This window comes from Orcinus orca, chromosome 7 (assembly GCF_937001465.1).
Source record: "Orcinus orca chromosome 7, mOrcOrc1.1, whole genome shotgun sequence".
Classification (NCBI taxonomy): Eukaryota; Metazoa; Chordata; class Mammalia; order Artiodactyla; family Delphinidae; genus Orcinus; species Orcinus orca.
This window is the reverse complement of record NC_064565.1, coordinates 81,803,067-81,824,972: the sequence shown is the minus strand read 5'-3', so window position 1 is coordinate 81,824,972 and position 21,906 is coordinate 81,803,067. Positions and strand designations below refer to the sequence as shown.

The following is a 21,906-nucleotide window of genomic DNA, read 5'->3' as shown; positions in this document are numbered from 1 at the left end:
GAGACCAGTGTCAGTGGAAAGATACATTTATGCTTGTTTCACTTGTGTTATGACTCCATTCTTTTGATTTTGCATCGAATGGTATATCGTGCATCTGTGGCATTATTGTGGTCATCACTTTTCTTTCTTAACAAATAGCTTATTTTTATCTATGTGAAGAGCCAGTTCATTTAATGGTGCACCCCCAAGTACAATACTGAAGAAAAATATATCATTAAACGTACCCTGTGATGATTCTGCCGCCATTTTTCTACTTCTAAACTGTGTTAAAACTTTTGTTCTTAGAATAAACCATAACATCTTTCTTGCTTTATTTAACATAAATGCATAATTCACTTCTTAAGTCCATTTATTTTGTTTTCTCTTTAGCCTATGGCAAGTTATACATACATTACCTTGTCTCACTTCATCATGATCATTTAATTTGCAAATGAATACTTCCAAAGAAAAGTTTTGTCTTTTTAAGTGGTGAAAGAATTGTGTGTGAGGAGCAGACAGGGACTGTTACCATATTTAATATCAAGGCCCTGCTCATCAACACCCTGAAAGTTCACCTCTGATCACTTGGCAACAAGTGTTTTGTAAATGCAAACATGGGAAGTGAAGTCAGTGATGTTGAGTCATGAATGTCATCTATATTGTCCAAAATAGCTTACCTCATGTTAGCAGTTTTGATCATCAAAGTGAAAACACAGCATTTTTAAATTCTCCCAGAACTCAAGATTATGTCTGTAGATTTCTAGTAGGCAATGATGCCAGTTTAAGAAATACTGGCCTGGGGCTTCCCTGGTGGCGCAGTGGTTGAGAGTCTGCCTGCCGATGCAGGGGACACGGGTTCGTGCCCCGGTCCGGGAAGATCCCACATCCCGCAGAGCGGCTGGGCCCATGAGCCATGGCCGCTGAGCCTGCGTGTCCGGAGCCTGTGCTCCACAACGGGAGAAGCCACAACAGTGAGAGGCCCGTGTACCGCAAAAAAGAAAACAAAGAAAAGAAAAGAAATACTGGCCTGTAGAATATTGGGCAAGGACCTGATAACCGAGGAGTAGTAGTTCCCGTTTTTTCCCCTTCAGGACAGATTGGTGACATTTCTGAGGATAGCTACTGACTTCTTTTTCTTCCTCAGCCTTGATCTGCTTTCTTGACAGTCAATAAACCAATGCCTTCTTTGTTTCTATGTGAAATAACTTTATGAAGGACTTATTAGAAGAAGAGTGGGTATAAGGCCTAAACAGAGCTCAGTTAAGTGAATGGAATAATTTAAATATTTTCATGTCATACTGGAATTGCCCATGGACTGTCTGTCTTCCACTGCACCATGAACTCTTTGAGAAGGGGCTGTGTCTTACACCCAGTTGGATTCCCAGTATGTGGTACCATGCCCAGCACACAGTAGGCACTCAGAAAATGTTTGCTGAACGAACGCATATTAATATAATAAAGTCCTTAGTGGTGTGATGTACATCAGATAACATGCTCCAGTGTCTTGTTCCAGAAGCACATGACCCATCACTTGCCATTGTGATAAATTAGCTGGGCCCATAGAGAACTAGTCTCAGCCTGCCTCTGGTATGTTCTGGCCCAAAGAATCAGACCAGTTGCCTTCACTGCCTCATTAGGTAATATCTGGAAAATGATGAAAAGTTTCCCAATTGGCATGTTTACTCTGGTGTCTTTCCCTTTCCTTCCCTCACCCTGTCATCCTTCTGACTCAGGAAGCTATGATCTGTTCCTTATTCACAGGCTATCACAGGATACACACAGGCCACAGTCCGGAGCATGCTATCTTTTTCCTCACTCAACCCCTTCTGTGTGGTTCCAGTTAAAGGAGTGGAGGAGAGTGCTCAGCCCATTTCTTTTCTCGTTGTGTTCGGTTTGCCTCTTTCATTGTGGTGATAGACTAAGGAGATAAACTGTGTATTTATTGGAGACAGCTTTTGATTCTTCAAGGTCAAAGCATATTGTTACTGACCCTTATAAGAGTACTTCTTTGGTCAAGTTCATTTTTTTCTCCAAGATAACTTTTCTCTAATTTAGCTTTCTTTAAACTAACTTTTACATCTCTTATCAAAAAACCATTTACCAGATAATGGGCCTCGGTTTCTGTCATGTGCTTCAGACATATGATTGTAACACTCGAGGAAAAACGTTCTGCTTGATTTGAGACTTCAGACTGAAATAACCTTAAGCAGAGAGGAGAGGCTGGACTTTCTCTTCTGAATAGTTTCTTTATATATATGTCTGCCATTCATCTATATGTATAGCTATATCTGTATCTGTATTGCCAGTAAGCTACTATATATAGCATATATAATATATAATATAGCTATAATTTAAAATTTCATAATATAAAATTAGATCATATAAAAATTATATAAAACATGTAATATTGCTACTGGTAATAAAGGACCAAAAAGAAAAGTTGGTAATATCAAAGGTTAGGTGCATCATATGCTAACAGGTTATGTAAAATGGATCTAGGCAGAAGAAGCCTAGGACTAAACTCTGTTTATCATTCCCAGTAAGCTGTGTGGCTAAGAGCGTATCAGTTGACTTTTCTGTACATTAGGGAATTTTTCATCTCAACAATTAAACCTTGCCTTTCACCTCATTACTTTCAAGCCTGCATGCAATTGAATTAGAATTTGAAATTTGGGAATATAAAATTCATTAGAGCTTTGTGTAAATATCAAATAGGAAAACAAGATGCTCTGTGGAAAAGAACTAAATCTAAATAAATACTTACATCAGAGATTGATATTTTATTTCATAGTATACAGGAATCAGAATATATTGTCTTTAGCACTTAGAGTAAAATTGTGTACTTGTGTCGGCCCCTGTGTTCCTATCAAATGTAATGCTTTCAGTACCATAGTTTATGTTCTTATTTTTTGTCCTCATCTTATCAAAATTGATATGGTGTGCTTTGAAATGGCATGATGTAAATGAGGGGAAGCAACCAGGAAAAGTTTTACTGAATTTATATTCATACAAAGAATTGAAACTAGCCAAACGATGACTTATCAAACAAACAAAAACTTGTGTTATTACATATAACTATAATAAAATAATGGTCCAGATAACTCACATCGTTGCGTTTGATATGTGTATGTATATGTACGTTTGCACAAGTATACGCACAATCTATTTCACCAACTGTAGTAACTGAAAATGGTTTAGGTTTCAGTTATTTGAGAGGGCCATATGCTTTTATATTGACTATATAATTTGTAGATACTACCTGCTTCCAAGTAGCGATGTACTCATTACACATAATGTAGAGGTATATCCTCAGGAAAATAAATGAACATCCCTACACACTCCCTTTTTGGAATAAGAGAGAGTCAGCCTGAATGGTCCAGACTGTTGCTTAGATTCAAGCCCACAACAAGGCTTTTAACTCAAAGCAGAAACTGAGTTTTATTGGTTGGATGGTGCTGCTACCCACAGTAGTATTTAGGCAGCAAAAGATGAAAGCGATAAAATAATTTTTTTGGCAGTGTTAGAACTGGGTGATGTTCATGCTCGTGAGGTCCTCCTTGAAGGCAAGGACCACGTTTTTCTTGGATGTGTATTCCTAGGGCACAGTAGCTGCCATATAGTAGTCCCCCCAAAAATGTTGTGACCATTGTTTAAAAAAAAAAATGGTGCCTAAAGTACTGAGTTATGTCCCAAAAGTCTACTACACATATTTGAGCTGTTTCTTTGCTTGAATAGGGAGAAGATCCAATTTATCCGAACTGAAGGGACCCCAGGATTGGTGCGTCTTTCAAGTGATGCCGACCTTGTTATGTTGCTGAGGTACGTAACCGCTTCTTGAAGTGGGAAGTCTCCTATCGTCAGGCATCGTGGAGCATTTTAGAAAATAACGTGCCAATATTGGCAGCCTATATTCTTAAAGACTCGTGGAATACTCATGTTGCAGGTATAAGATGCTGATTTAGTGATAATTCATTTCAGATTTCATTTCTTATCACTGGAATCAGTTTGATTTTGTTCTCACCCTGCTGGCAAAGGAGGTGTGGTACTGGAGAACGGAAAGTCTGTAGAGGCTGATGAGTAGAATGTCCCATCACAGAATGGAGCAGGAGGTTATACCTGGCTTGCCTCATCAGAGTAGAAGAGAGGTTGTATTTATATTTTCGTCCAAAAATTTTTCTCGAAAGGTGTTTTGTCCCTGTTTGCTGATTTGACGTTATCTATTTACTTTATGGTTTTGAGAATTTAAGGTGGGAAATCAGATAAGAAAGTTGAAATTTGGTCACTGGTGCTCACTGCCAACTTGATAGACCTTCCTAATACTGACCAATTATATTTTCTTTTCTGATGGTTAGGTGAGCTTTAGTTTTAAACTTTAGAGTAGCTTAGAATGGCAAGTCTTCATGAGACTTTTTCATTTTTGATATTATCTCTCAAATGTAGGAGATCAGAGTAAAATAATGCTTTGCCGTACCTAGTGACCGGGGCATCTACTACTATAACCTCCATAGGCTTAAAGGGAAGTCATGCTTGGCCATATCAGCAATGTTTTATTTATCTCAAAGTGTTAATAGTCTCATTCATATTATTCATGATAATCTTAACTCTAACCATTTCTACTGCATGCTCGATAGTTGCCATATTTGTAAAACTAAAGCCAAAAAGTTATTTTCTTTTACTCTGTGGTTGGAGCATAATTCAAAGGGATATAATCACTTTCCATAGGTATTTCACTTCATTTTATCCTGAACAAGATGTATTGGTGGTTGGGCGTCACTTCTCAGCCCAGGTGGTGACCCTCAACTTGTTGTGTTCTGGCAGTTCTGAAAGCAGGATGTAGCATGCTAGATACTCATGAAGACTCTTGGGCAATTAATATGGAGTATGATGTTTCTACCATAGTTTGGTTGTTGATTAAGTAGTAACATTTATTACAAAATTCTGGCTGGGATAGGACTCTTTTGATTCATTCTAGAAGTCTGTGTTTTTTTATTTAAAGAGTTCTACTTTTGGAATTAGTAAAAACAAAAATGATTGCAAAACAGAAATCATGATTATTGTTCACCTGTCCTTAGTTAAATAATCCTTAGATGGTATAGTCCTAAATATTTTGAGTTACAGTATAGTTTATAATATTTGTACATTGTTAAACACCACAGTTGGCATGAATTTCTATATGTTATGTGGTTGAATTTTAAAATATTTGAAAACTGATTTATATATAAAGAGCAAGGCTACATTTTTGCCCTTTTGGGAAAATAAGCATGTTTTCTGAAGTTGAGCCTTTGGAGAAGTGTGAGAAATTTACTTACATATAGTAGCTTTATAATTATTACATACAAATGACAAATGATGTTATTTAATTCTAGACTATTACTTCATTTGGATGAGCAAATAAATAGTTGTATGCTGTGACACAATATATTACATGTGCATGCTTAATAAATAATATTTAATGATTATTGAAACATTTTGGGATATTCTCAGCTCTATATTTTTTATTTTACTTTGGAGTTTGAGTCATTTGAATCAGTAACTATAACCTCAGGCAGTGGACTTGTTGGATATGTAGATGGAGTCTCTGTTTCTGTTTTTATACTTTGTCTATTTCTTTCTTTTTTGTATTTAAAAATATTTATTTTCTTGGATGAATTTTGTAGTATGTGAATTACATTTTAATAAAAATATTTTTATTAAAGTATAATTGATTTACAATGCTATATTTATTTTAGGTGTACAACATAATGATTCAGTGTTTTTATAGATTATACTCCTCTTAAAGTTATTATAAAAATATTGGCTATATTTCCTGTGCTGTACGTTGTATCCTTGTATCTTATTTAATTTTTACCTATATACATTGTCTATTTCTTAAAAAGGAAAGTCACTCCTGGTACAAATGGACTTGAATATCATCAGCAAGTTGCAATGTAGAAATGATATAGCTCTAGGAAATTATTCATTTTTAAATAAACCCATGTAAGGTTATTTTCCAATATAGCTATTACAAAACTCAAGAACTTTAAAATAACTTTGTTGTATTTGTTATTCTATTTCATGTATTCTCTGTCACTAACTCAACTAATGTAAGAAGTGTGCCTTTAACAGAGCTTATATAGGAAATGATTGATAAATTTGGCTACATTAGGATTCTTAATTTTATGTAATGAAAGACACCACATATAAAGGCATAAAGAAGGCAACAAACTAGAAGAATATATTCACAACACATAAAACAAAGATATCATGAATACATAAAGCATGCCTTTAAATCAATTTGAAAGAAAATAACCCAAAAGAAAAATGGATAAAGAATATAAAAAAGGGGCTTCCCTGGTGGCGCAGTGGTTGAGAGTCCGCCTGCCGATGCAGGGGACACGGGTTTGTGCCCCGGTCCGGGAGGATCCCACATGCTGTGGAGCGGCTGCGCCTGTGAGCCATGGCCGCTGAGCCTGTGCGTCCGGAGCCTGTGCTCCGCAACGGGAGAGGCCACAACAGTGAGAGGCCCGCGTATCGCAAAAAAAAAAAAAAAAAAAAAAAAATAGAATATAAAAAGGGGCTTCCCTGGTGGCGCAGTGGTTAAGAATCTGCCTGCCAATGCAGGGGACATGGGTTCGAGCCTTGGTCAAGGAAGATCCCACATGACGCGGAGCAACTAAGCCCATGCGCCACAACTACTGAGCCTGCTCTCTAGAGCCTCTGAGCCACAACTGCTGAGCCCACGCGCCACAACTACTGAAGCGCACGTGCCTAGAGCCTGTGCTCCGCAACAAGAGAAGCGACCGCAATGAGAAGCCCGCGCACTGCCACGAAGAGTAGCCCCCCGCTCACCGCAACTAGAGAAAGCCCGCATGCAGCAACAAAGACCCAATGCAGCCAAAAATAAAAATAAATAAAATAAAGAAATTAAAGAAAAAAAAGAATATAAAAAGGCATTTCAAAGGAATTGAAGCATGAATAGCCAATAAACTCATGGAAAGATGCTAGTAATCATAAAATGCAATTTCAAATAATGAGATACTATTTCATACTATTAAATTTGAAAAAATCAGGAAGTCTGGTAATAACAAGTGAGAAGTAGGAACTCCATGTTTTCTGGACTCAATGGATTGCAATTTCTACAACCTCTTTGGAGGACAATTTGACAATATCTTGTACAGTTAAAAAGACATATACACTATGAGTGAGCAATGCTGCTTTTAGCTATCATGGAGCTCAATATCAGAAGAACAAACAATTCAATTAAAAATTGGGCAGAAGATCTAAATAGACATTTCACCAAAGAAGACATACAGATGGCCAAGAGGCATATGAAAAGATGCTCAGCATCACTAATTATTAGAGAAATACAAATCAGAGCTACAATGAGCTATCACCTCACACCAGTCAGAATGGCCATTATCAAAAAATCTACAAACAATAAATGCTGGAGAGGGTGTGGTGAAAAAGGAACCCTCCTGCACTGTTGGTGGGAATGTAAATTGATACAGCCACTATGGAGAACAGTATGGAGAGTCCTTAAAAAACTAAAAATAGCACTAACATATGACCCAGCAATCCCACTACTGGGCATATACCCTGAGAAAACCGTAATTCAAAAAGAGACATGTACCACAGTGTTCATTGCAGCACTGTTTACAATAGCCAGGACATGGAAGCAACCTAAGTGTCCATCGACAGATGAATGGATAAAGAAGATATGGCACATGTGTACAATAGAATATTACTCAGCCATAAAAGGAAACGAAACTGAGTTATTTGCAGTGAGGTATATGGACATAGAGTCTGTCATACAGAGTGAAATAAGTCAGAAGGAGAAAAACAAATGCCATATGCTAATATATATATATATATATATATGGAATCTAAAAAAAAAAAAAAGGTACTGATGAACCTAGTGGCAGGGCAAGAATAAAGACGTAGACATAGAGAATGGACTTAAGGACACGGTAAGGGAGGGGGAAGCTGGGGCGAAGTGAGAATAGCATCAACATCTACCAAATGTAAAACAGTTAACTAGTGGGAAGCAGCAACATAGCACAGGGAGATCAGCTCAGTGCTTTGCGATGACATAGAGACGTGGGATTAGGAGGGTGGGAGGGAGGCTCAAGAGGGAGGGGATATGGGGATATATGTATGCATATGACTGATTCACTTTGTTGTACAATAGAAACTAACAGTATTGTGAAGCAATTATACTCCGATAAAGATCTATTTAAAAAAAAAGACATACACACTATGACTGAGCAACTCTGCTTTTAGATATATACCATATTTACACTAAGAAACTGTATTACATGCATACAAGGTGATACATACAGGATATCCATTGCACCGTTATTGATAAAAAGCATACAGTTGGGAAAAAAGTCAGTATTTGTCAAGAAAGGTATGGATAAATAAACTAATACATTAATAGAATGGAATACTACATAGCAGGTAAAAGTAGTAAATTAGACCCTTATGTATCAACACAGACAGATACCAGAAATATACTGTTGAAGAAAAAATGTTCAGTAATTCAGTATACTTATAAAGTATTTAAATAATTTTTTAGCAGCGCATAAGGCAAAACTGTATATTGTTCGTCTGTACATATGTTGCAAAATATCAGACTATGGAAGGATATGTTAAAGTCATGATAGAGGCACTCAAAAGGGACTTCATATACATAACATGCATACACACATATATATAGATACATCTATATATAGATATATAGACATCCCTAAGTATGCATGTGTGTTTGAAGCAAAAGTAATAGGGTTAACATGTACTAATCCTGGATGATATGTATTGAGTGTTTTTATGTTATTCGCTATCTCTCCTATATTAAATTTTTCAAGTAAAAAAATTTCTCTCGAGAAGAACGATTTCTGCATATTGGTTGTATTTAAAGGAAGTAAGTGTCATGGAGCAAAGGACACAGGTATAGATGTTTGAGGAGAGGGTGCTAATTCCTACTTTTCAATTAATTTAGCTATGAATTTCTAGACCTTTATGGTATCAACTGTTTATATGGCATTTTTCCTTAGCAATCAACTGAAAATACACATTATTTCAATGGTTATTGATTTATTTAGAAAGAGAATTGACTGTTTCAGGGCTTAATTTGATATTACAAGTACAATTACTTATTGCTTCTGTTTCTAAATCTTTTGACTTTTATAGTTTAAAAGTGGAAATATGGCTTAAAAAACTATGGTGTCTAAAAATGTTTTTGTGATAGTGGTTTAGCAGACATGTGCAGGTGAATGAAGAACCAGAGAAAGAATTATCAAGTTGTTATTGGACTGCTATAACCCAGGGTCCCTGAGCCTTAAAAGTATTGACATTTTGGGCTGGATATGTCTTTGTTGCAGGGAGCTATTCTGTGCATTGTAAGATGTTTATCAGCATCCTGGCCTCTACCCATTAGATGCCGAAAGCACCCCCTCTCCCAGTTACGACAACCAAAAACGTCCTCAGACATTGTACGATGTCCCCATAGAGTGTGGGGAAGGGCAAAATAGCCTCAGTGGAAAACCAGTGTTATAACCCTGAGGAGTTCTTTCCTTAAATCTTCGCAAGACTAAACTGTTGGCACTTTTTCTCAATGTTTTTTGAAAACAAGTAGCGGGTTTCTAGATGTGACCAAATTTGAGGGAAAGCTACTTCTACTCTTAATTTAAAAAACACAAGTACTCTTACTTATATTGTTGATTCTATTTGTCAAGTGTTTGTATATTTGATAATCGTAGTACATTTCTTTATCATAACAGTTAATGAAAAGTCTAGGATTCCAAGATCTCAGATCCCTGGTTACTATCTTTTAGGAGAGTATTAGAAACAGAAATTTCAGTATGGAGGAGAAAGAAGACACTAGGTTGAATAACATCAAAATCCTCACATCTGAAAAACATTATAAAGCCAGACTAAATGAGGAAGCTTATTATTTAGCAGTTGTAATTATTTAAGAGGTGTTTTGTTTTATTTTGCTTTTAATTCTCCAATGAAATCCCGAGCTCTTTGAAGGCTGAGATCATGTTGTATGTGTCTTGGAATGAAGGTATGAACATACTTTGTGTATTTACTATGGGTCTTCCATAAACATTGTCTCTTGTGTTTGACTCATATTCCTAGACGTAAAAACCCAGGCTATTTTCAGATGAACGTGCAAACTCAAACTCATTTAAAGTAACAAAATAGAGGGGCTTCCCTGGTGGCGCAGTGGTTGAGAATCTGCCTGCCAATGCAGGGGACGCAGGTTCGTGCCCCGGTCCGAGAAGATCCCACATGCCGCGGAGCAGCTGGGCCCATGGGCCATGGCCGCTGGGCCTGCGCGTCCGGAGCCTGTGCTCCACAACGGGAGAGGCCACAACAGTGAGAGGCCCGTGTACCGCAAAAAAAAAAAAAAAAAAAAGTAACAAAATAGAGATCATGCTGTCCAAAGTTGGTAGGAAAACAGGCAAATAACCACAGGTTTCACAAAAGACGCAAGAGCCACCTGTTTTTGTCCCACTAATTACCTGCAGGAGAAGGGGGACAGGTGCTTTCTTTAGGACGTGAAGTGGACCTCAGATGGAATTGGTCAGAGCGAGAGATCGACTTACTCATTGCGGAAACAAGGCATTTACCCACCTCTTTGGCTAAAGTATGCATTTTATTTCTTGTCTTTCCCCAGTTTATTTGAAGAAGAGATAATGTCATATGTGCCTCCACATGCCTTACTCCATCCCAGCTACTGTCAGTCCCCACGTGGCTCTCCTGTGTCCTCTCCCCAGAACTCACCAGGTGAGTCCACCGGCTGCATGCAATTTCTCTGAGGAGTGAGCCCTGAAGTCACATGTTCTGTCCTCATAAAGGACAGTAAGGGAACACTTTGGGTACATCTGTACTGTTAGCACAGGTACATATTCTGTGGTACTTCCTGTCTCTTAAAACTGGCTTGTTTCCATGGGGATTTATTTTGACAGGAAAATAATGACATTCCAAAATAGGATAAATGTCAGCAGCATGAAATACTCAGATGTAGAATTTACTTTTCATTATGTTATGTAGCGCCTAATATATCTTGGAAAATATTAGGGCACAAAATGCTATGTTAGCTTTTTGGATTTAAAAAGTTCTAGTTAGGAGATTGATTCAATGAATAATAAAGAGAAATCTCTATTTTCAAGAAATATTATAGAATTAGAATTAGTGAGTTTAATGGTCTTGGATAATTTTTTTCCCTTCAGTAGTTACTAACTGCATTAGATAGGAAGACCAGAGATACATGGGCAGGTAGAACATGCTGATAGATGAAATTAACTAAAAATTTTAAGTTTAAATTCTTTTTGAAAGGGGTATGGTGTGAATGGAGGAATGAATGGAGGAATGAATAAATAGTAGATAATGCAGCTTAGCAAATGAGTTATTTTTTAAGGAAAGTAGTCATGATGTTGACAGAACATCAGCTCTATTTATCCTTATTATAAGCTGTATATAGTTCACACTGTAGCAGTTATCAGAATTTAAAACTATTTTAATAGAAATCCAAACTCCGTATGTGTCACTAAAAGCTGCTCTGTGTTCTCTGATATATAACACCTGTTTTCATATATTGGTATCTTAGTGAAGCTACAGCCTAACTGAATACTGCAAACAGAAAAAGGTCTATTAATTTGTTCATTTAATAGAGATTTATTGAGCATCCAGCTAGATCCAAGCCCTGAATTAGACCCTGGTTCTACAAAGATGAGTAATACAGTCTCTGCCTTTGAAAATTCACGGTGGGGCAGTAAGTCAACAAGTGACTCCAAAAGCTCTGTGTTTAGTCCTATAATGAAGAAATGTGTGGGAACAATTCTTCATTCAAGATAGGGGTGGGGTGTTTGGGGAAAGGTATAAAGGGAAGCCTTGAAGAATGATGAATAGGATTTTACCAGGTGGACCAAAGGAACGAGGACATTCTAAGGAGTAGCATGAGCTAAGCCACAGAAGCATGAAAGTAGTTTAGGACAAATTAATAGATACAAGTAAAGGCAAGTTCTCAAAGCGCAGGTTGGAAAGATAAGCTAGAGTTGGTTGGCCACTGAAGTGTTACTTTGTACTCCATGTGGAGCCACTGAAAATTTACAAACAGGAATATCCTGTTTTATAAAGTTCAGTTTGGTGGCCATGTGGAGGATGTATTAGAAGACGAGAGACTAAAGTTAGAGAAACCATCTGGGAGGCTGTTGCATTAACCCAGGTGACATGATAAGGCCTGGACTAACAGTGATAGAGAAAAGGCTATGTTGGATGTAGAGATTCTAGAACTTTAAGTCCAAGTAGGGAAGAGTCAAGGCAAATTCTAAGGTTCTCACCACATAGACTGCTAGACAGATGGTAACACCATCTACCAAGAAAGGAAAAAGGTTAGACTGGAGGGGAGAGGTGAAAGGCTGGTTTGAGACATGTTTTGTTGAAGAATCTTTGGGCCATCCAGCTGGAGATGGAAACCCAAAGACAACTGGAAACAGAGTCTTGGAGCTCAGGGGAGGTTAGCAGCTGGGAATACAGATGTGCTGGTGGCAGTTGAAGCCCATTGGGTAGACAGAGGAAGTAGGGAGGACAGGTCAGTGAAAAGAAGAGAAAATAGGGGATGGTGACAAGAGCAACTCGAATATTTAAGGGAGGGGCTGAGGGTGCAAGTGAAAGTGAGAGAGCCAGTGGATTTTGAAAGAGAATTAGGAAAGTCTTTTCGGGGAAGCCATGTTTCAAGAAGGAAGGAGTGGCCAACAGGGCCAGGTGTTCAAAGGAGTCAAGAAGGATGAGGCCTGAGAAGAGGCCATTAGATTTGAAAATCATGAAGTTATATGTGGCCTTTGCCAAAGCAGTTTCTATGAATTAATAGGTCATGAACTGGAATGTTACCAGTTACAGGATGCTAGAAGATGTAAAGTAGAAAACAGGCATGAAAAATACTCTCTTCATGAAATATGGAAGTGAAGCAAAATAAGGCAGTACTTAGAAGGAGAAGAGGAATTAAGGAAAGGATTTTAGGATGGGGAAGTTGAGCATGTGTGTGCGGAGGTCAGATAATGTGGGTGGAAGGAAAGTGGTTTGTTGAATGGGGCGAAGAAGCAGCAGTCAGCACAGCACAGGCCCGTGGGAAGGCAGGACACTGGAGGCAAAGCACAGGTCAACTTTGGAACAAAGTAGGGACACTTATTTTGATGATACAGGATGAAAAGAAAATAAGTATATGGCTCTATGGGTAAGTGTAAAGGTGTAGGGGAAAAATTAATGGAATTCACAGCTGGCCTCGGTCATTTACCAACTGTGTGTGACTTTGGGCAGTTTACTTCCTTTCATGAATTTGAATTTCTTTCTCCTTAAAATGGGAATGATAGTAATCACCTCCCATGGTTATTTGGAGGAGAATGCCTCACCTGGTGCCTAAAACATGTCAAGCATCCAATAAATGTTAGTTTATCCCTTTTTCTCTCTTTCTGGAAATCTGAGAAGTCTAATTTGTCAATATTTGAACTACTAATAATTGATACATGTAAATCTATATCATGTTTGCAGAACCGACTGCCTAGATATTTAATCATTCTGACTGGCCTTAATCTTAGCTAGAACCTATGAGGGGGTTGAAATGGGTTGTCCCTTCAGCTTTATGGCTAAAGGAATGAAGCTCTGTGGAGTATTGCTCATCCCAGTCAAAGCTCTCTTTTCCAGACCTTTTCTGTGGCCCCTCCTCCTAGAGCAAAAGTAGATCACCGGATTCTTTCCCTTCTGAGCCCTGCAAAGGCATGTGCTCTCGGTGACAGGCTGGACTTGAGACTCTGAACATTCTAAATGGTGACTAAGTTTCTTCTTTTCATGTAGCATCACAAATGTACATAAGTAACCCGTGGTGGTAATAAATGCATTCTGGAAGCAGATTGAGAGTTAAACGTTTTCCAAAGACATGTCTAACCCAAATATATTTAAATTGCTAGCAGTGTTTGTGGTGGTTTTAATTTTCAGGAAGAATCATCTCCATATTTTTGGCCTACTCTATTTCAGTGGACTTTATTTGATCTTGAAATCGGGATGTACTGCCTGATATCAATGGAAGTAACTATAACTAATTCCACATGAAACAAGGGCAGGACTAGCCTTATTTACCCTGTGGAGGAATCTTCTGTTTCTTTGAGTAAAATAGCCTCTTCTACCAGTACTCCTAAAGTTCTTATGAAAACATTTCTAACAGATTTTTTCAAGTTGTCTGATCCTCCTTCTTGTGACTAGAATTTCATCCCTTTTAGTGGTATGAGAATAATATTGGAAAAATTACGACAATCATAAATTTTAATGATCTTCTTTCAGAACACCCAGGAACCTGCTAAACTTTCCATACTTTTCCCCATTCCAAGCCCATTTACATGTCTTTTCAAGTGCAGGAGAGAGAGGGGCTTTGGAAACTTGGACTCGCTGCTTTTTGCAGCTGTTAGAGTGCTCACCTAAAATTTGTCAAAATTTTGGAATGTGAAGGTTTGTTTTTCTAGGACCATTATAATGCCAGTCCCAACCTTAGCTATGCCAGAAGGAAAAGATCTTTCCAATTACCATATGGTTTATTATGCCAAATATAGGATCCAGAATTTTATTTAAGGACTTTTGGTAGCTGTACATTTCTAGGAATTGAAATGCAAGAACACCTAATTTATCTAATATTGTTGGAGACGTGCTTACTTATATGAATTTTCCACGTGACCAAAGCTGTGACATTAGTCATCTGAGAATTTGTTTAACCCACCATTTGCTGAGACTCTTTCATAAATACATTATGCTTCTCCCTGCTTCCCTAGACACAGTGCCTTGAGGATATTTCACGGTTCGGGGGGATCAGCATACAGAGCTGTTATAACTTGACTAGAACTGGACACTCTGGAAGCCCGTAGAGCACCAGATCACACTCAAGAGAAGTAAAACAGACCAGAGAGCACTGAAGAGCTGTGTGGGTCTTTACTGAAGGCTGTCTTCAGGGCAGTTGTTTCTCTCAACACACAGTGCACCTCCTTAAGGACTTTCTTTTCCCCTCTCTTCCTCCAGAGTCTTAGTATCCCAGCTGCTGCTTATCTCATCGGCCCTTTTCACAAATATTCTCTCTTCCTTCCCCTCCCCTCCCCTCCCCTCCCCCTTCCTTTCCTCCTCACTTTCTCTCGCCCTCCATCTCTCCCTCCCTCTCTCCCTCCCTTCCTCTCTCTCTCAGCGTCTCTCTCTCCCTCTTCTCCCTTCCTCCTTCTTTGACTTCCTCCCACCCTCCCTTCTCCCTCTTCCGTCCCTCCCCTTTCCCACAGTCTCTGAAGCAGCTTTATACTTGTTGTTCGAAAAAGTGTTCTATCCCTTCTCTTTGCTAAGCCCCACAGAGATGATCTAGGAACCAAACAGTACAAATGAAGGATGCTTTCTGGGTAGGTGGGGATGGGGGAGTTATGATTCCAGAGACTGGAGGAAAACCAAATACTATCTCTGTCACAATATACAGGTATTTTTATTTTTGTGTTTTTTGTTGCTGTTACTCTCCCTTGCTTCCCACCCCTAACGCTCTCAGAAGATGCCTGTCACTGGCCTGCCCTCCAGCTTTCCCCTTTTAATAAATTGCTTTTAATTTGCCAACATTTGAAAAATCAGATTATCAAATAAATAAATGGTAGGTAAATGGAAGCATCAACAAGGTCAAAACAATGACCTGAGGGCCTTTTATTACTCTTAGAGAATAAAGCAAAAATGCCAGGACTTCCTTGCTTGTGCTTTGTGCCAGCTGTTTTTTGAGGTTTTGTTTGGTTGGTTGGTTGGTTTTTTTCTTAATTTCCATTGTTGATCTATGTTCCATAAGATAGAGTTTTCCAGAAATTATTATAATGCCTCATAATTTGTTCTCATTCACTAACAGGGAATTATTGTTTTAAAAATGTCATAGAGGGCTTCCCTGGTGGCGCAGTGGTTGAGAGTCCGCCTGCCGATGCAGGGGACACGGGTTCGTGCCCCGGTCTGGGAAGATCCCACATGCCGCGGAGCGGCTGCGCCCGTGAGCCATGGCCGCTGAGCCTGCGCATCCGGAGCCTGTTGCTCCGCAACGGGAGAGGCCACAACAGTGAGAGGCCTGCGTACCGCAAAAAAAAAAAAAAAAAAAATGTCATAGAGTTTATCTGTTTTAGAAAGTGAACAGAAAAGAAATTCTCTTCTGAGCCATCCCAGTACATAGGCCTGGAACCATGCTGAATTAGGCTGAGCCTCATCCCCCTCCATTGCAGACCAAGAGCAAGTCATCAGAACATTCTGCGTTCTGGGTGGCACACCCAGCATCAAAAAAGACCCAGACTTCTTAGCTGTTTGATGCCAAGGTTTTTCTAGTATCACCTAGAAAAGAAATCCTTTGCCTGGTAGAATTCTTTAGTTTGTATGTGATTGTGCAGTTTTTTAACAGTATGTGGAAATAGTGTAACACTATATGGAAGTACTTTAGGCCTGCCTAGCAATGATTTTTAAAAAGTCTAATATCTGGGCTTCCCTGGTGGCGCAGTGGTTGAGAGTCCACCTGCCGATGCAGGGGACACGGGTTCGTGCCCCGAGCCAGGAAGATCCCACATGCCACGGAGCGTCTGGGCCCGTGAGCCATGGCCTCTGAGCCTGCGCGTCCGGAGCCTGTGCTCTGCAACGGGAGAGGCCACAACAGTGAGAGGCCCGCGTACCGGGAAAAAAAAAAAAAAAAAAAAAAGTCTAATATCTGTTACTGAAATTTTTTCCCATAAATAATTAACATAATACTGACTATCCATAAAACCAGCCTTTCATTTGATCACTTCCTATATGTAACATTGACCTTTTCGTATCTGACTTCCTTTCTTAAGACCATAAAGACTATGACATTACTCTCTCTATAAGAGAATTCTATTCTAGAACTTCACTTACAGTTATGGTTCTTAGTTCTGTGAGCTCAGCCTCCAAGATCATGTTTTATTTCCAAAGTGGAAGTAATATTGTTCCTGCCCTGGACTTTCTTGGCAGTTGCACCTGACTTGCATTAAGAATTTGACAAGGGCCAACAGCATAATTTATTGTAATTTTTAAATCATGATGTAATGTGTAAATGATTTTTTCATCATAGAACTATTGGCAAAAGAATTTTTGCATTTAACAGTTTCTGTCTCCAGAGCCTCCGTAATTGAATTCCTTTACCTAGAGCTTAAAAGGAGTCAGAGCTAATTTTTATTAAGTGTCTGTATTGATATTGATGGAATGCGTTATGGCATTTGCCGCATCCTTTTAAGCATCTCAAATTATATAGCAATAGTATATGTGCTATTTTTCAAAAGCAATCAACTCTTAAAGAATCGGGTTTCTTTTGAGTCCTGAAAGATTTTCGGTTTTTTGTTCCTGTTTTTCCTCTTCCCTATCAATGATCGCGCTCTTGAAAGCTGATTCATTATGGCTGCTTTCTGAGCTGTCTGGGTTTAGTAGTCTGCAGTTACTCAGACTGCAGCAACAAAAGCTTTATTCTGCCACTCTAACTGGACTTGTGCAGCATGGCTCTGTCCCTCAGCCATCCAAGAGAGGAGCCCAGAGTCCATGCAGATCATGGTCCTTCATGTTGCAGATGATACCTTTCAAATACATGGGAAGTATTCCCCCTGTGTTGGTCCCTGGATGATGCCCAGGTGTTTCATTGGTTACCTTTGACCTTCTTGTGGGAGATAATGGTTCTCAGACTTGGCTGCACGTTGGAATCATCTGGAGAGCTGCATGACACACTAATGTCTGGGTGTCACCCCCACTGATTCTGATGTCATATGTCCTGGCTGTGGCCTGAACATTGGGATTTTTAAAAGCTCCCTAAGTGATTCTAATGTGCAGTCAAGATTGAGAACCACTGCCTAGGAGTCTTCTGCATCCCAGACCTCTTAAGGTCAAGTTTATTTGTTTCCTTTATGGCATAGCTCTTAGCTCTTTGGGTAAAAGATTCATAACTGTGCCAACAGAACTCTGGACATATTATTCATCAGTAGCCCATTTTATTAAATTCCATTCCCCGACCTCAGTACATTTCCCCATGTGTTTAGTATTCACAACTATGCAGATAATAGCAATAACAGCTAACGTTTACATGGGGCTGCTTATGCAGCCGGCACTGTGCGAAGTGCCACACCACGCATACACTAACTCGTTTAGTCCACAAGTGTGGCCCGGATCTCTCACTGGAACTCCAGTACTATATTTTCAAGTGTCTGCAAGGTATATCCACCTGAACAGCTGTCCTCTCCAGCTTAGTATGTAGAAAGCTTCATATGCTCCTGTCCACCAGCATCATTTCCCATGCTGGTTTAGCATCAGACAGACCTGGCTCAGATCCTGAATCTACTATTCACTGTCATATGACTTCAGTTTCCTTAGTTACAAAGTGGTGATGACAGTAATAATACTAATGCCTGCTTCTTAGACTTGTGAGGATTTCCCAAGATCCTCTCTGTAAAGTGAATGGTCCTTAATGCATAGCAGACACAACAAATGACAGCTATTGTTATTGTTTAAAAAGCTTTATATTGGGCTTCCCTGGTGGCGCAGTGGTTGAGAGTCCGCCTGCCGATGCAGGGGACACGGATTCGTGTCCCCATCCGGGAAGATCCCACGTGCCGCGGAGCGGCTAGGCCCGTGAGCCATGGACGCTGAGCCTGCGCGTCCGGAGCCTGTGCTCCGCAACGGGAGAGGCCATAGCAGTGAGAGGCCCGCGTACCGCAAAAAAAAAAAAAAACTTTATATTACCATGAGAGCTTCCTCTTCCTCCTCTTCCTTACTTATCTACTCTTACCAATTCTTATTTCACATTTTGTAAAATTTCCTCTGAGTCACCATAGTCCAGGCTAGTCCTCATGCCCTCAGGCCTCCATTGCTTCAACTACTCCTAGGTCTTTCCTCCTTCCTGCCCTTAATCCACTCCAAAAATCATTTCTGAAATAAAACACCACTTGTTTGTTATTCCCTTGCTTAAGAACCTAGAAAGGCTTCCCACTGCTTGCTGCATCACGCTCACACTTCCCAGCTAGGTCTTTAAAAATTCTTCTCATAATTTCATACCAAACTTCTGACCAATTTAATTTCCTACTTACGTCCTAGCACTCCCCCTCTGCTCTAGGTTAGTGGGGTCTCCTCCGTGTCTTCTGAACATGCAGGCAATGCTTATTCCAGCTCTTGCTGCCCTGCCCCAGTATAGACTATAGTTCTCCCATGTTTATAAGGCCTGGTTCCAATGACATCTCCTCCCTAAAGTCTTTTCCATTTTGATCTCTGCTTATCCTCATTTACTGTTACTTTTCTATAACACTGATCTCAGATGCATCCTCACTGAGTGGCGGTGGCACAGTGGAGAGCACATGCTTCACCTAATGGGGCAGCTGCCCTCTGTAGCCCCAGGGAAATGCAAGCCAGTTGTTGCAAGAGTTCCCAACTGACTTTCACAAGAAATAAGGATTTTTTTTTTCTTCTTGAAATCTCCTCATTTTTAAATGTTGGCAGTTAATTTAAAATCTTTAGAACATTGTGTGGCAAACAAAATCTATAGGGCTGGGTATAGCCCCAGGGCTATCGTTTTGTTCCTTCTGCTTTAGAGTTTGTATACCATCTAGTTTAAGACTTAACTATTCTCTAGTTGTTTGATATGTTCTATTTCTGTCTTCCCAACCAAGATATCCACTCCAGCAACCCGACCTTATCCATTCTGAGCATCTGTTGCTGAACCTAACACAGCATTAGCAAAAAATAATCATCACGTAGTTGATTCATGCATAAAGATATTTAAGGAGCTTACATGGTATGTAAGGCACAAGACATCACAATTTTTGTTTTCTGGTTTCTTTTATTGTTTTGTGAAATATGTCTTGGGAAATATCCAGTGTTTTCGTCATGGCGCCGATTCCCATATTCATCATCAGTTTTGTATCCCCGCTTGTTGGTTAGTCACAGTGTGACACAAAACCAGATTTTTCTATGGAAAGAGGCACAAACCATGTTGCTTTTATATTTTATTAATGATGCTTGCTGTGGAATGACATGTAATGACATGTAATGACATGACATCTTTAGATAATCTGTAGATAATTACAGTACTTGGCATGTATTAAGAATGCAACAAATCACAGTATTTTTACTCTGCGTAACCAGGAGACATGTGCCTTCTGCAATTATGGCTGAATTCTGTTTTCAAATCAAGATTATTCTACCCTGTGGTATGAAATATAATGCTGTAGGTTTTTCATCAAGTATGGAAACTCACTCTTCTTGCTTTGCATACCACATACTTTCACACGATAACTTCCTATTTGCTGTGATATCATCTCAGCCGTAAGCAAAGATATTCCACCCTGAACAGTTACCATTAGACATGAGTAACTGTTTGACTCATATCGATTTGGACTGAAAAGAGGAACGTATTTGACTAACACATGGGCACCACTGTAACTCTTCAAACAGGATTTGAAGGCCACAAAGAAGACATCTTAAGATCCTGGTTAAGCTCTGTGATAGCCTTCGACTTGGAGAGGTGAAAAGTGCAGGGACCTAAAAGTATTGCCTCCTTTTACTTGTGAACTGTGGTCTCAGCCCCATGGTAATCTTTTTCATGGTGATGTGATGAACATAAGGACATCGCACAGATCCACACCCTTGTCTCTTCGTGCTTCGTTGTAGGTACTCAGCGTGCCAATGCCCGTGCTCCAGCCCCTTACAAGCGAGACTTTGAAGCCAAACTGAGAAACTTTTACAGGAAATTAGAGACTAAAGGATATGGACAAGGCCCAGGGAAATTAAAGTAAGTCAAAATAATACAAACCCCAGGATTTGTAGATGGCGAAAAGATGGGATGCAATTTGGAATGTAGGAAATGGATTGATTAGGGATGACCAGCCTTCATTTTAGTCGGCATAATTATCTGGGCACGTGTAAATTACAGGATCATCTAAAACATAGTTCTTGAATTAAGCACAATTAAACTTACGGTTTTAAAACAGACAGGAAAGAGATGACCATGTTTCACATAAAAATAAGGCAAAATTAAAAGCTGATTTATTTTGTTCTCCTGAAAAGTACCTCTTGGTTGACTTATATCGCATATTCATTAGATATAAGGCTGTCACAGTGTCTTGTATTGCACGTCACTGTCTCCTGGGCTGACCTGAGTGTAGGACTACTGCTCAGCTCTGTTTCCTTCTGTGAAGTAAGCTTAACTTGTCCAACGGAATATGTCATGAATGTTGTTTCTGCCTGTCTTTATCCACCTCCCTTTAAATGGGGAAATTGAAACATCATCCTGTTGTTTGGCCTAGAATTATCTGAACTTCCTACTTACCCATACTCCCTTCAGCCCCACCTCCACCCCTGTCCCATGTCCCCACTAGAGATCACTATGCCACTTGAGAGAGGACAGAGGAGGGAGGGTCTGACTGCAGAAGCGTCGGGACCCAGGTGTGTGAGAGAATTGCCCAGCCCAACAGGCACACGGCTCACTGCCCCCCATGCAGGGCTTGCTCATCTGAACTCACAGGTTCCCCTTTCATCACCCTCGAAAACATCAACCCGCCCCAAACACCGTACCTCTCAGAGCTTCACTTACTAAGGTCTTGCTGATCAAGCTTTCATACCTTCAGCCTCCCTATCATCTCCCTTTCCATTACTATTTGCATTAAGGGAAAATTGACACCTGTTTAAGGGTGACTTAAATTGTCATTGTCACAAGTAGATTAATCAACCACCAGTATCATTCATTTGTATCTGTCACTTAGGGAATCTCAAGATTCACTTAATTTTAAAGTTAAACTAAGGACAACAGGGCTTCCCTGGTGGCGCAGTGGTTGAGAGTCCGCCTGCCGATGCAGGGGACACGGGTTCGTGCCCCGGTCCGGGAAGATCCCACATGCCGCGGAGCGCCTGGGCCCGTGAGCC

At 39.7% G+C, this 21,906-nt stretch overlaps 1 protein-coding gene across 11 annotated transcripts in view; it reads left to right on the top strand.

Moving 5' to 3' along the window:
• The window catches only part of HECW2 (HECT, C2 and WW domain containing E3 ubiquitin protein ligase 2), a 433,118-nt gene that overhangs the window by 349,305 nt on the left and 61,907 nt on the right, over positions 1-21,906 (top strand). For all 11 annotated transcript variants that reach the window (XR_007478335.1, XM_049712124.1, XM_049712122.1 and 8 more), the window contains 3 exons: positions 3,715-3,798; positions 10,640-10,749; positions 20,656-20,776. Coding sequence is in view for 10 of the 11 variants with exons in the window: in XM_049712124.1 (XP_049568081.1) it covers positions 3,715-3,798; positions 10,640-10,749; positions 20,656-20,776 (315 nt within the window). In the remaining variant the exon portion in view is untranslated. The remainder of the gene's footprint in view (positions 1-3,714; positions 3,799-10,639; positions 10,750-20,655; positions 20,777-21,906) is intronic.